At 45.3% G+C, this 14,619-nt stretch overlaps 1 protein-coding gene across 1 annotated transcript in view; it reads right to left on the minus strand.

Annotated features, from left to right (window-relative positions):
- Positions 1-409: 409 nt before the first annotated feature.
- The window catches only part of LOC142391872 (NLR family CARD domain-containing protein 3-like), a 47,880-nt gene continuing 33,670 nt past the window's right edge, over positions 410-14,619 (minus strand). The window contains exons 13-14 of the mRNA XM_075478060.1: positions 3,614-3,660; positions 410-3,492 (exon numbers count right to left, since the gene is read on the minus strand). Coding sequence (XP_075334175.1) covers positions 2,945-3,492; positions 3,614-3,660 — 595 coding nt within the window. The 3' untranslated portion in view covers positions 410-2,944. The remainder of the gene's footprint in view (positions 3,493-3,613; positions 3,661-14,619) is intronic.

Here is a 14,619-nt window from a genome sequence, read left to right on the forward strand (position 1 = left end):
CCATGACGTACTCTATAAATTGGTCTCTCAAAAGAACATCTGCGTTTGGTACTGCATTTGGTGCCACCTGCTTGATCTTCCCCATTAAGCTCATCAGCCCCAAAGAAAATTCCAGCAAGCTCTCACCCTCCTGTTGCTTTCTTGAAAAGAAAGCTTCCTGTAGTGCCACATGTGCCACACACTCCAGTTTGATGGTTCTGGGACTAAATTCCCAGAATGATATCAAAGGAGAATTCTGCTTTGTTTCCCTTTACTGTTGCTCTAGTTACTGCATGTTCATTTTAAACAAGGACTCAAACAAAACAGCTGTTTGAACAGCATGATCCTCCTTCAGATTTCTGGATGGAAAAGTAATTTAGTTTCTGGTTCCGACTCTGTCCCAAACCCAAGAACTTGAAAGCAGCAGAACTGTTTGTTATATTCTTTATTAAGGTTCATACATTTTCAAACTTGTTTTTAGACATTTAACCCTCAACTCATTTTCAGGTGCTCTGCATTAATTATCAGAACTGAACTGAGCCTCTGACATGATTCAACAAAAGGATTCAAAGTATTTTAGAAGAAGCTGTTGACTTCAGTAAAGAAGTCTTTGTGGATCTGAAGCTGCTTCATTGATGTGTAACAGTAAATGTTGGCTGTAAAAAGTGAGTCTGTGTCAGATTTTCTAGATATTGTTATGTCACTGTTAGCACTGTCACCTCACAGCATATGAGGTGTATGATTGGGTTCTCTCCAATCATACACATGTATGTTTGTTCCTAATATACATGTCCAAAAACATGTATGTTAGGTTCATTGGTGTCTCTAAAATTGTCCTTAGGGGTGAGCGTGAGCATGTGTGTGGCTGTTTGTCTCTGTGTGGCCCTGTGATGGACTGGCGACCTGTCCAGGGTGTACCCCGCCTCTCGCCCAATGTCCGCTGGGATAGGCTCCAGCCCCCCCGCAACCCGACCGACGGATTAAGCAGTTATAGAAAATGGATGGATGTTAAATCACTATCAGCTGAAGCTGCAGTCAGGAATGATTCAGACCATCAGTTTCTAATGAGATGTGTTTGTGGCAGGACAGAGGTTTGACTTTGCTTTTTCTCATCTAAATGTCTCTCGAGTTGCTGGAAAAAGCTTCATGTTTGACATTCAAGGTTAATCCACCATTAAATTAGCCTGGGAATTCCCATGCTGCTTTGCGCGCGATTTCATTCACCCTGCAAAGGCAGCCTGAAAACCACCGCCCTTATTTTTGCCTGAGTTAGGGAACCAATCACAGAACGGGGGGGGGGGGGGATGACGACGTCTATGTGCGACACCGAAGCTTATAGAGTGTTAATCCAACATGGCAGCGGACACAACGTTACCGTTCGATGCAGCCTTAGAAAGTGTTTTAAGTAGCTTAGAGAGCGCAAGTTTACTTTTAAAAAAGAGCAACGTTTGGCGTTGAAAGATTTCATTGCTTTCTTCCTCGTCGAATTTCTGTCGCTCTACATACGTCATCTGGTATAAGTGATACAATTGGCTACAGTGTTAATTTTGTCAACTAGGACGATGACGAAAATATTTCGTTAACGCCCCTTTTACCCGTGACGATGACGAGACGATGACGCACAAAAATGCTTCCAGAAAATAAAAATATGACGAGAATAAAAAATGATTTTCGTTAACGAGACTAAGATAAGACGAAATTTACAAGCCATGGACGAATGGACATTAACAAATTTAATTGTTTATAATTAATTTGTAATTTGTAATTGTTAATATAAGTGTTTCTTGATGTAGAAAATGCTCCAAAGTTGTGTTGGTCAGTTCAGAGCGGAGCGGCCCCCTGCTGGTCATGTAGCGTAACTGTCGGTGCTCGGTTAAAACAGGTGTGTGCTCGACAGAGTGAAGATCGAGCTGTTGATTAATGTCCCGGCAAGTGGTGTGTGCGTAAATGAAACGTGAGTATGGCTGTATATATTGTTCATGTAATGTATTCAGGTTGCTGCAGCCGTAGCTTCTGTTGCTTTGATGTGTAACTCGCCATGTGCATGCTAGTTGTAGCATTTAGCTCACCTGCCGGTATATGGTTTGTTGGAGCTGGAGCCATTTCGTTTACAACAAGGACAACAAAACAACCTGCATGATAATGATTGATCATGCCGCCGTGTGTAGAGAAGTTCTATTATGTACAGTCAGTGTTGACTAAAATGACTAAAATGACTAAAATTTGACTAAGACTAAAATTGATTTTCGTCATTATGACTAAGACTAAGACTAAATTGGGAAGGCAATGACTAAATATGACTAAGACTAAAATTGATTTTCGACATTGTGACTAAGACTAAGACTAAATTAAAAAAAGCTGACGAAATTAACACTGATTGGCTATGAATCGCGCGCAAAGCAGCATGGGAAGAACCAGACGCCATTTGATAGACATTCGTAGCGCCCAATAAACGGCTCTAGGCATTCGTAAACCACGCCTCAAATACGAGAAAATGCACACTTAGTTCCCAGACCACCATCTCATCGAGATGTGGACGCGTCAGCCAGGCTACCATTAAATATTACATTTTGTTTCCTTAAATATTTGAATTATTCAAAGAACATTTAAATATTTTAAAAGAAAAATCTAACAGATAAATGCATTCAGAGAAAAAGTAAATATTCTTCAATTAAAGTTCAAATCAAGTGTTTCAAAATTATCAAAATTCAATTCAACATACTGATATTCAGTGTGAAGCTTTGACTGGAAACAAACAGAAAAACAACATCCTGGAAGAATGGCAGCTTTCAACTTTAAAGGACTGGAAGAGGAAGAAGTTTCCAAGGAATCATTCAGAAGAGTTTCAAACAAACTGACTGAATCCATGAATCTGAAAAGGTGTTTCTGAATGAAAAAGACAGACATGTACAGACTGAACTATCTGTTCAACAGTGATTCTCTGACAGGAGGAAACTCTTTATACTCAACACAGAGACACTGAGGAACCAGATGAACTGAACAAAAACCCAAAACCAAGATATAGAGGTTCAGTGAATGTGGTGTTGAAGGTGTGGAGGTGGATCAGTGTGTCAGAGGAGACTCTGTAGAAGGACAGAGTGCCAGCAGAGTGGTCCACATATACTGCTGCTCTGTTAGTGACGGAGGAGGAGGAGGAGGAGGAGGAGATGAAAGTTGCTCCCTTTTTATGACAGACGGAGAAACCATCATCATCTGAACATCTCAGACTCCAGGACTGATCATTCCATCCAAACATACACTCATCACTGCCCCCTTTCCTTTTGATTCCTCTGTAAGTCGCTGAGAGAAAAACTCTTCCTCTCCACTCGACCTCCCAGTAAAAGCGACCAGTCAGAACATTGCTACACAGCAGCTGAGGCCGGCCATCAAATCTGTCTGGATGATCAGGATATGACTGAACCTCCTCCTTCACATGTGTCACCTTCCTGTTGTTGTCAGACAGTTTGAGGTTTCTGTTCACTGTGTTTGTGTCGATTGTGAGTCGGCAGGAATCTGATGGAGAGAACAAACACAATCCAGCTGCAGTTATTGATCTATCATCTGTTCACTTTGATCAATGAATGATGTGAATAAGATGGTTGGATGTCATGAATCAGATGAAGAACACACTTACACTTCCTCAGACCTGGTGTCAACCATCGTTCTCCAGCAGGCTCCATCCTGAAAGGAGGAGGGGGGTCAGAGCAGCACATTTCAGCATGCAAACATGGACATTACATGGCTCTCACACACACATTGTTCTACACAGGAACAGGAAAACATCTGGACAGAAACATTCGAATGGAGCATCTTTTAAGTCCTGTCCAGTAATCTTTATTAAATTAGAAAGAAAGAATTGGAGACCATTCAGTATGGAAATTAATTTTTTTGAAGTTCAGTATAGATTAGTTTTAGATCTGTTTGAAGAAACAGTACTTTGAGATTTGGCAAAAAAAGTAATGTACACAGAGTGTATAGTGAGCTAAGTGAGCTTAGATCCTTTTTGTGGCTCTGCACTTATTACTTCCAGTCGCATTTTCAAAAGATTGTTGAGGGCTAAAGAGTGGCAAGAAATGTTTCAACTTGCTCCTGCATGACAACCTGCAGATGAATCAACCGCTGCATGGACACCGAGGGACAACTGCTGTTACCAATTGTGAAAAGTGTGCTGTCAAGGGCGTTAACCACTGGCAGGTTCTCCCAAGTCAAACTGGTCTCAGCTGAGGAATCAGACTAAGAGCGATTCAAAGACATCGATAGAGCGACACTGTGTCACCTTGTCACCTATCAGGAAAAGAGAATCCGGGGGACCCCATGGAAGGGGGCTTGTCTGTAAATGCCTGATGGCTCAGCCCGAAGAAGCCACAGGATGCCACCTTCATATTGGCTTGACACCTGAGGAAAGGAAATTTAAGGTTGGGTAAAGTGTGAGCTGAGTGACAGGAAAGGTGGGGGCCAGGGCATACGATTCCTAAAAATCGAAAATTTGGATCTGCACATGCGGAACATAACTTTGATGGCAGAGAAAGAGCCTGAGCTAGTGTTTGAGGTGAAGTAATATTGACTAAATATTGTTGGAATCACCGGGCTCTGGAACCTAACTCATGGAGAGGGGGTTGACTCAAGAGCTCCCTTATGAGGCATGTTAGTGTTATGGCGCTTTTCCACTAGCTCGGCTCGGTTTGGTTGTGTTTCCATTACAAACGAGTATACTTCGTGCCTCCTCGACGTGGGCGGGGTCGTAGTAACACGGCTGCGCGTGTTGCTGCTCACCCTGTGGGTTTTTGTCACACAGAAGGCAAGAGAAGAGAGCCAGAGAAGACTCCTGGCCGCCAGACAAAACAGTATTGAAAAGTACCGGAGAGTTTTGTTACGAGCTTCAAAAAGATGCCGTTTGGAGGTAAGCTAACGGTTGCTAACGCTAGCTTTTATTATCCGCGTTATGATGCTTCCAGTGACGACACTCATCGCCTAATCAGTGGGAGGCAGTCGGCTGGCGTCACGTTTTAGTAACGCTTCGGCCCGCTTGGAACCAGGGCTGAGGTGATATGGAAAATCGTCCTGGTTGCAGGTACAGCGTGCTAGTGGAAACACGCAATAGCACGCCGAGCCGAGCTAGTGGAAAAGCGCCATTAGAGTTCAGTGACCAAGAGATTTATCTCGCTGTAGCTGTTAGAAACTCTGGCTGTTGTTAGTGTGCATGGAACAAACAACGTTTCAGATGATCAGGCCTTCTTGAAGTCTCTGGGTGACATCCTGGTGGGATTGCCACCTGGTGATTCTATTGTTCTTCTGGGGGACTTCAATGCCCATGTGTGCAGTGATGGAGTGACCTAGGAATGCATGACTAGGAGGAACAGGCCTCCCTGATCTAAACCCAAGCAATGTTTTGGACTTCTGTGCTTGTCATGGATTGTCCTTTACAAACACCGTTGCAGGAGCCATATATTGTTTTGCTCATCATTTTTTGGGCTTTGATTTGTTTGGTGTGGTTGACACGGTGATATGTGGGGTTTGGGTCACATGGGCGTCGTAGATGACCGCCATAGGTTATAACAGGGACGGAATCCCCTGCACTTGGGCAGAAGAGAGGCGAGTTAGGTATCTGTAATTTTTGTTGACCGCTTTTTGTTTAGTTTGATTGCTTTGATACATACGCAAACGGTGTATACGTTCTTACATCTTATGTACACGTTTCTTATTAAATACCTTGAAAAGCCGCAATAACCTTGTTCAATCATGAAGTGGTTCATTAGTGTAATTTGTACCAAGGCACCTTCGGCAAAAGGTCGACTATTGATTTTCTGGTTCTATCGTCAGACCTGTGGCCATATGTCTTTGATACTCGGGTGAAAGAGGGGCAGAACAGATCACTTGCGGGTGGTGAGTTGAATCTATGACAGGAAAGACTGCCGGACAGATTTTGCATCTTCGACATACAGCTCTGGGAGTTATTTTCTTCCCTACCGGGAGTTGGGGACATGGAATCTGAATGGACTATGTTCAGGACCTCCATTGTGGAAGAAGCTTCCAGCAGTTGTGGCCAGAAGACTGACTATCCTTACCTGACTCCTGCCCTCTGGTATTCGCATACCATCTGGGACGAGCCCACAACCGACACGATTTCAAATGGGGCTATTTTTTCTAAAACTCGTGCATGTGATTGGATGAAGAATCTGTCCGTCATCTTGACTGACACGCCACTTCAGCCACTCCCAATGACTCAACCTGTGACGTAGCTCAGAGCTTACCTGACTCCCGCCCTCTGGTATCCGGCCATAACGCCGCCCATTCATCCAAAGTCCCACCCAGCGATTAATGATTGGCTCTGATTATTTTCTAATCGGACGAAACACCAATGACTCCCAGGCTCCTCAGATGGCTGTGTGAGGAAAGGGAATGCCCCCGCGTGTAGTTGGTGAACGCAGCCAGATGACGTGAGTCAGGTTATGATTATCCAACCACGGAGGAGGATGTGCAGTGTGGTATTCATCCAGGTCGTATAACAGTGGGCCAGACGTTCAGCCATGTACAGTTACGAAGGAAGTCAAAAGAGACTGACCATCCATTCTACATGTGTTTCGTGGATTTGGATAAATGTTACGATCGTGTCAACTAAGGAATTCTATGGGGTGTGCTGTGGGAGAACAAGGTACTAGAGTTGCTTTTGCAGACTATTCCTGTCCCTGTATAAATAAAGCAAGAACTGTGACCACATTCTTAGCACAAAAAACACTTGTTTTCTTTTTTATGGTTGTTAGACTGCCATGACTGCCACAAGTCCTCGATCTGTTTGTGGTTTTCATGGACAAGATCTCAAGATCACTGCTTTTTGCAGATGATGTGGTTCTGTTGTCTTCTTCAAGCCATGAGCTTCAGATGCACTGGAGCGTTTCACAGTGGTGTGAAGCAGCCAAGATTAAAGTCAGCTCTTTTAAATTCGAGGTAATGCTTTTCAACTGGAAGTAAACAGATAAATACTGGTGAAAGTTACCAATGATCTCCTCTTGGTCCCTGATAGCGGACTTGTGTCTGTGCTTGTCCTCATGGATCTCAGTGTGGCATTTGATACAATTGATCACAGCATTCTGTTACAGAGACTTCAATTGTTATTATGTTATTGGGATTATAGGAACTGCATTAGGCTGGTTTCAGTCATATTTATCTGATAGATTCCAGTTTGTTTATGTAAGTGAAAAATCTTCCTCACACCAGAGAAGGTCATGGAGTTCCATAGAGTTCTTTTCACTTTATACATGCTTCCATTAGGTAAAATTATCAGACAGCATGGCATACATTTCCATTGCTATGCTGATGATACTCAGCTGCACTTATCTATGAAACCAGATGAAACTAATCAGTTGGTCAGACTACAAACATGTCTGAAAAACATAAAGACCTGGATAACTCAATAAATTCAGACAAAACTGAAGGGAAAAACCTAGTTATATACTTACTCTGAAATAGATGGTATTTTCTTAGCTTGTAGTACTACAGTGAGGAGTCTTTTTTTTTTTTTAACCAGGATCTGTCCTTTGATTCACAAATAAAACAGATTTGTGCCTTCTTTCACCTTCGTAATATTGTTAAAATCTGGAACATCCTGTCTCAGAGTGATGCAGAAAAACTGCTCCATGCGTTTGTTACTTCAGGATTGGACTAGTGTAATTCTTTATTATTGGGCTGTCCCACAAATTCTCTGAAAAGCCTCCAGCTGATCCGAAATGCTGCAGCCAGAGTTCTGATGAAAACTAACAGGAGAGATCATATTTCTCCAGTTTTAGCTTCTCTTCATTGGCTCCCTGTTAAATTCAGAATAGAATTTAAGATTCTTCTCCTTACATATAAAGCTCTTAATGACCGAGCTCCATCATATGTTATTGTTGGATATTTTCCCAACAGAGCACTTTGCTCTCAGACTGCAGGTTTACTTGTGGTTCCCAGAGTTTCTAAAGGTAGAATGGGAGGCAGAGCCTTCAGTTATCAGGCAGCTGCTAGTTTGGGTTCAAGCAGCCTAATCTCTAACTTTAAGATTAGGTTTAAAACTTTCCTTTTTGATAAAGCTTATAGTTAAGTATGGCTCAGGTGACCCTGAAACATCCCATAGTTATGCTGCTATAGGCCTAGACTGCTGGGGGACCTCCCACGATGCACCTCTTCTCTCTCTGCTCTCTTTACTCTCCATGTACCTATGACATTATTGTTGTCATTAACTTGCGTTTCTCTTTCTCAGCAGGTATCTCTGGCCTGTTGTTATGGTGCCTGTTGTGCACACTTTCCTGTCCTCTCAACCCCCAGCTGGCCGTGGCAGATGGCTGCCCTTTCTGGCTCTCGTTCTGATAGAGGTTTCTTCCTGTTAAAAGGGAGTTTTTTCTTTCCACAGTCGCCTTGTGCACACTCAGGACGAGATTGGAGAAGAGAAGTGTCAGTGCAATTTGTTGGTTTCCTTAGCTTTTTAATTGGCTCTGTATGAATTGGACTAATGTGGAATATATTGAATTGAGATTCCCTTCCTGGATCGTGGCCTTGCTGGGGCGGAAGGGCTTGCGTGGTCTAGTGATCTCCAGAGCTATGTCGTTGGAAGCTCTATGCTCCTGGTAGGGTCTCCTAATGAGAACAGGTCTGGAGTGAAGACCCAGACAAACAGGATCCGAAAATCATGCAGAAGAAACACAAGAAAGCGTGTACCCTGCCTGGTGTAGGTTTGCTGGAACCCACCCCTTGAGCCAGGTCTGGGCGTGGTGTTCGCTGGCGAGCACCTGGTAGCAACCCACATAACCCGGGCTTTAGCCCGAAAAGGCGATGTGGGAGGATCGTGTGGGCCAACCCCCCTCAAGCTCCAACATGGGGGCCAGGTTCAATGCTGCTAAGGCAGTAGTGGAGAGTGGGGGGTTTGCTGCATCGCGGTCCCCTGTGACAGAAACTGATTTTTGGGATGTGGAATGGTCCCTGGAATGGAGGGAGGCACCGTGCAGCTTTGGGGATGCTCACAAGCCCCTGGTTGGCTGGCTGCCACAAAATTGGAGCTTGTCCCGGTGGATAAGAGGGTCGCCTCTATGCGGCTTAAAGTTGCAGGGAGGAAAACTCTGACTGTTATTTGTGCTTATGCACCGAATAGCAGCTCAGATTATTCGGCCTTCTTGGAGGGAGTGGGTGGGGTTATGGAAAGGGCCCCACTGATGGACTCCATAAGTCCTACTGGGGGACTTTACACCCACATTGGAAATGACTGGGTAACCTGGAAGGGGGTGATTGGGAGGAATCGCCTGCCCGATCCTGAGGAATGAGTTGTTGTTTTTGGACTTCTGTCCTAGCCATGGACTGTCCATAACAAACACCATGTACGATGATGCTCATTCAGTGTACCTGGTACCAGAGCTCCTTGGGGTGACGGTCGACGATCGATTTTACTGTCACTTCACCTGACCTGAGACCTTTTGTTCTGGACACTTGGGTGAAGAGAGGTGCTGAGCTTGCAACAAGCGTGTCGTGAGGATATGCTGGGAAAGACTGGCAGAGGAACCTGTGCGGAATGATTTCAACTCCGACCTCTGTGAGAAGTTCTCTCATGTGCCGAGATACGCCCAGAAATGCTTATGGCTTTGGGTGGTGTGGGGCTGTCATGGCTGACATGTTTCTGCAATGTCGCATGGACCTCGGGTGCAGTACCCTTGGACTGGCAAACCGGGGTGGTGGTCCCTATTTTTAGAAAAGGGGATTGGAGGGTGTGTGCCAACTATCACACTTCTCAGCCTCCCTGAGAAAGTCTATGCCGGGGTGTTGGAGAAGAGGCTCCGTCCGATAGTTGAACCTCAGATTGAGGAGGAACAATGCGGGTTCCGCCCTGGCCGTGGAACAACGGATCAGCTTTTCACCCTCTCACAGCTCATTGAGGGGGCATTGGAGTTTGCTCATTCAGTCTACATGTGTTTTGTGGACTTGGAGACGGCCTAAGACTGTGTGCCCCAAGAGGTCTTGTGGGAGGTGCTGTGGGAATATGGGGTGCTGGGGCCACTAGTGCAGGCTGTTCGGTCTCTTTATTCCCAATGTGAGTGCTGCGTCCATATACTAGGCATTAAGTCGGACTCTTTCCGACTTCCGACTTGTTTGGCTCCATCACATGTGTGCCTCCAGCATGCACTAGAACGGTTTGCAGCTGGGTATGAAGCAGTTAGTATGCGGATCAGCACCTCCAAATCTGAGTCCATCATCCTTTCACGGAAAAGGATGGCATGCCCTCTCCAGGTAAGGGGGAGAGAACTTACCCCAGTGGGAGGAGTTTAAATATCTCGGGGTCTTATTCACAAGTGATGGGAGAAGGCACGGTGAGATCAGCCGCAGACTGGGATAAGGGGCAGCAGTGATGCAGTCGCTGTACCGGACTGTTGTGGTGAAGAGGGAGCTGAACCTCAAAGCAAAGCTTTCGATTTTTTGGGCAGTTTACATCCCTTTGGACACTTGATGATGAAAAGATGGCGCCTGTGATTGGCAGTGCCACGGCTCGTCTCCTGCAGTATAGTTTATTAATGGCAATCTTTGCAATATATGTCATCATATCAGCCCGTGTTTCGAATGGATGTGTCTCAGCTTTACGGACCTATGATCGGGACTCTCTGTTTTGTATCAGAGAGTGGATGGAGGGCCTGTTTAATACACATGACAGGTACAGACGGGCGTTTCCTCCTCCCTTTATCATCCGCCCAAACTCACCGGAGTACTTGCTGCTTTATCGGGTGCCGGGCAAAGTTCGCAGGAAATCGAGGAAAAGAGGATCGCGTTCCGGAGTCCAGGCCAAGCGAAGACGCGCTGCAGCACGCCTGGGCCCTGCCATGATCCAGGGAAAACGCGCAAGGTGTCTGCGCCGGATCCCTCTCCTCAATGTGTGCGACAGCACATTCACGCTGCCGTCTGCTTGGACCACAACGACAGTCTTGGAGCCTACACAGCGCTGGAGTAGTGATCAGTGTCCTTCACAGCCTCCACGCTCTTCCGTGTTTACATCGGTTCCTGCACGGTCCAGCTGGAGCACACATGACCGCTGGACAGGCCTTCGACCAATTCCACTGCGCTCCGCGGACACTGCCTCCGTGACGTCACCAACTTTGCATATCGGCCTGTTGAATGCCCGGTCTATTTCAAATAAATCCTTCTCTCTGAGCGATCTTTTCTCAAGAGAGAATCTGGATTTAATGTGTCTCTCGGAGACATGGCAGAGAGAGGAAGAGTTTATTCATCTTAATGAACTTTGTCCAGCTGGCTGCTCTGCTCTCGGGAAGCCCCGCCCCCACCGTCGTGGGGGGGGTCTGGCCGTTGTTTACAGGGACAGTTGTGCTTGCAAAGTTACTCAGACCTTGGAATTCACTTCATTTGAGTCCCAGATGGTGAAAGTGGGTTCTTTAAATCCATTCCACTGTGTGTCAATCTACCGTCCTCCTGGTCCTGCTTCTGTGTTCTTGAAGGATTTTAGTGACTTTTTATCCTCCATAATAAAGTTGGAAACTGTTTTAATCCTTGGAGATTTTAACCTTCATGTTGATGACAGCTCATCTTGCTCCGCAAAGGAACTTTTAACATTGACTGAAGCTTTTAATTTTGATCAACATGTTTCTGAGCCCACACACCAAAAAGGCCACATTTTAGACTTAGTTTTTACTCTTGGCCTGGACATTTCAAATGTGTCTGTACAGGACGTCCATCTGAGTGATCATTGTCTTGTTTTGTTTGATCTGCACTTCAGCCCTGAGCCTAAGCCCTTAGAAGTTTTGTCTCAGAGGCGTGTTATCTCTGCTAATACTGTAGACAGTTTTTCTGCTATGTTTGACCCTCTTTTGTTCATGGATTGCCTCGATGTGGACAATTTTATTCACTGTTTTACCAATCATTGTTTTAAAATTCTGGATCAGGTGGCACCTGTCAAATCAAACTTGTCAATGCAGAAAAAAGTGTGCCCTTGGACAAATGAAGATACCCTGAGTGTGAAGAGACTATGTCGGAAGACTGAACGTCTGTGGAAATCCACAAATCTTGAGGTACACAGACTTTATCTCAGAGATCTGGTGTCCTCATACAATGAGATGGTGGGAAATGCCAGATCTGACTATATTCGTCAACTGGTAACAGTAAATAAGAAAAACCCCAAAGTATTGTTTGACACCATAAATTCTCTTGTATGTCCTGCTGCACCAGTTACCCCTGTTTTTTGTGAAGCTGACAGCAATGCATTGTTGAGATTTTTTGTTGACAAAATTAAGATGATCAAGGAGAAAATCCCTCCCCCTTTGTGTGGAACCCCTGCTGTCATTGAGCCTGTCTCAAGCTTGTGGTCCTCATTTAAGTTAGTGACTCTTGCTGATATCTCGGCACTGGTGACCAAGATGAAACCCTCCTCTTGCTCATCGGACGTCCTTCCTTGTAGGCTCTTTGTGAAAGTGTTTGATGTAATTGGCCCCTGGGTTACCAAAATGGTTAACCTCTCTCTTTCAACAGGTGTGTTTCCCACTACATTTAAGCATGCCATAGTGGAGCCCTTACTTAAAAAGACAGGCTTAGACCCGACTGTACTCAGTAATTTCAGACCTATTTCAAAGCTACCACTCTTGTCCAAGATCCTAGAGAAGGTGGTCTCTGAACAACTGTCATTATTCCTGGATCAAAGTAACATCCATGAGACGTTTCAGTCTGGTTTCCGCAAATATCACTCTACGGAGACGGCCTTGCTGAAAGTGTCCAGTGACATTCTGATGTCTGCTGATTCGAGAAAATGCACTGTTCTAGTTCTTTTAGATCTGTCCTCAGCCTTTGACACCATCGACCACCAAATCCTGCTGAGTAGACTGAGGGATGAAGTGGGTCTGTCAGGTTCAGTTCTACATTGGTTCTCGTCATACCTTTCTGGGCGTAGTTTTAGTGTCACAGCTAACCAAATAAGGTCTGAGTCAGCAGATCTGCTGTGTGGAGTCCCTCAAGGTTCTGTCTTGGGTCCTGTATTATTTTTGTTGTATTTGATCCCTTTGGGAAAAATCATCCAGAGTTTTTCTGATATTTCGTACCACATGTTTGCTGATGATATCCAGCTTTACTGCTCGTTCAAGCCAACTGAACCCCAGAGGCTAAATTCCTTAGTTCGTTGTTTGGTGGAGATAAAACAATGGCTAAATTACAACACCTTGCAGCTAAATGTGGACAAAACAGAAACACTGGTTATTGCCCCTGATGACTCCATTCCAGGGATTAACCAGTACTTGGGTGACTTGGGCCAGTCTGTTAAAGCGAGCCTCAGAAACCTTGGTGTTGTGTTTGACAAGGACATGTCATTAGTCCAACACTGCAAACAGCTGACCAAAAGCTGCTTTTTTCAACTGAGGAATGTCTCCAAACTCAGGAAAATGGTGTCACGGGATGATTTGGAGCTGATTATACATGCATTTGTGTCTTCGCGTTTGGACTATTGTAATAGTCTGTTTTCTTGTTTGAACAAGAAGGAGCTGTCTCGCCTGCAGTTGGTGCAAAACTCTGCTGCGAGAATTCTGACCCGCTCAAATAGGAGGACTCACATAACTCCTGTTCTTAAAGCTCTTCATTGGCTACCAGTTTCCTCTAGGATAAATTTTAAAATTTTGGTTTTAACTTTCCGAGCGTTGCATGGTCAGGCTCCACCCTACATCAGAGATCTGATCCAGCCTTACACCCCAGCTAGGGTTCTGAGGTCTGTGGATCAGAATCTTCTGATGGTGCCACGCACGCGTTTCCGGACCAGAGGAGACCGATCCTTCCAGGCTGTTGCTCCCAGGCTTTGGAACGATCTTCCGCTCTCTCTGCGCTCGATGGAGTCTGTTGACGCCTTCAAAAGGCAACTTAAGACCTTTTTATTTGTTCAGGTTTTTTCTTAATTTTCTTAATTGTCTTAATTTCTTAATTGTCTTGGGCTGCTATGATTGTGACTGAGTTGCTTTGGCCTTTTTTTTAAACTAATACTTTTATGTACTTCTTAACTGTGTGTTTCTATTGCACCTGTAAAGCGCTTTGTGACCCTGGTCTGCGAAAGGCGCTGTATAAATAAATTACTTACTTACTTACTTACTTACCCTCACCTATGGTCATGAATTCTGGATCATGACAGAAAGAATGAGGGCAAGAGTCCAAGCGGCTGAAATGAGTTTTCTGCGCAGGGTGGCGGGTCTCACGCTTTATGATAGGGTGACGAGCTCAGCCATTCGGGAGAGACTCAAAAGTAGTCCAGCTACTCCGCATCCTCCGCATTGAGAGGAGCCAGTAGAGGTGGTTTGGGCATCTGATTAGGATGCCTCCTGGTCACGTTCCTTTGTTGGTGTACCGGGCACGACCAACTGGGACAAGGCCTAGAGGTAGGCCCAGGACTCGCTGTAGAGATTATGTCTCTCGATTGGCCTGGGACCGGCTCGGGGTCACCCAGGATGAGCTGGAAGTTGCAGGGGACAGGGATGTTTGGGCCTCCCTACTCGCCATATTGTCACTGTGACCCCATGTGGATTAAGAGGTTAAGAAAATGGATGGGCTGCACGGAGGTGTGGTGGTTAGCACCATCGCCTCACAGCAAGAGGGTTCCAGGTTCAACTCCTGGCTGGGGCCTTTCTGTGTGGAGTTTGCATGTTCTCTCCGTGT

The sequence above is a fragment of the Odontesthes bonariensis genome, chromosome 11, assembly GCF_027942865.1.
Source record: "Odontesthes bonariensis isolate fOdoBon6 chromosome 11, fOdoBon6.hap1, whole genome shotgun sequence".
Classification (NCBI taxonomy): domain Eukaryota; kingdom Metazoa; phylum Chordata; class Actinopteri; order Atheriniformes; family Atherinopsidae; genus Odontesthes; species Odontesthes bonariensis.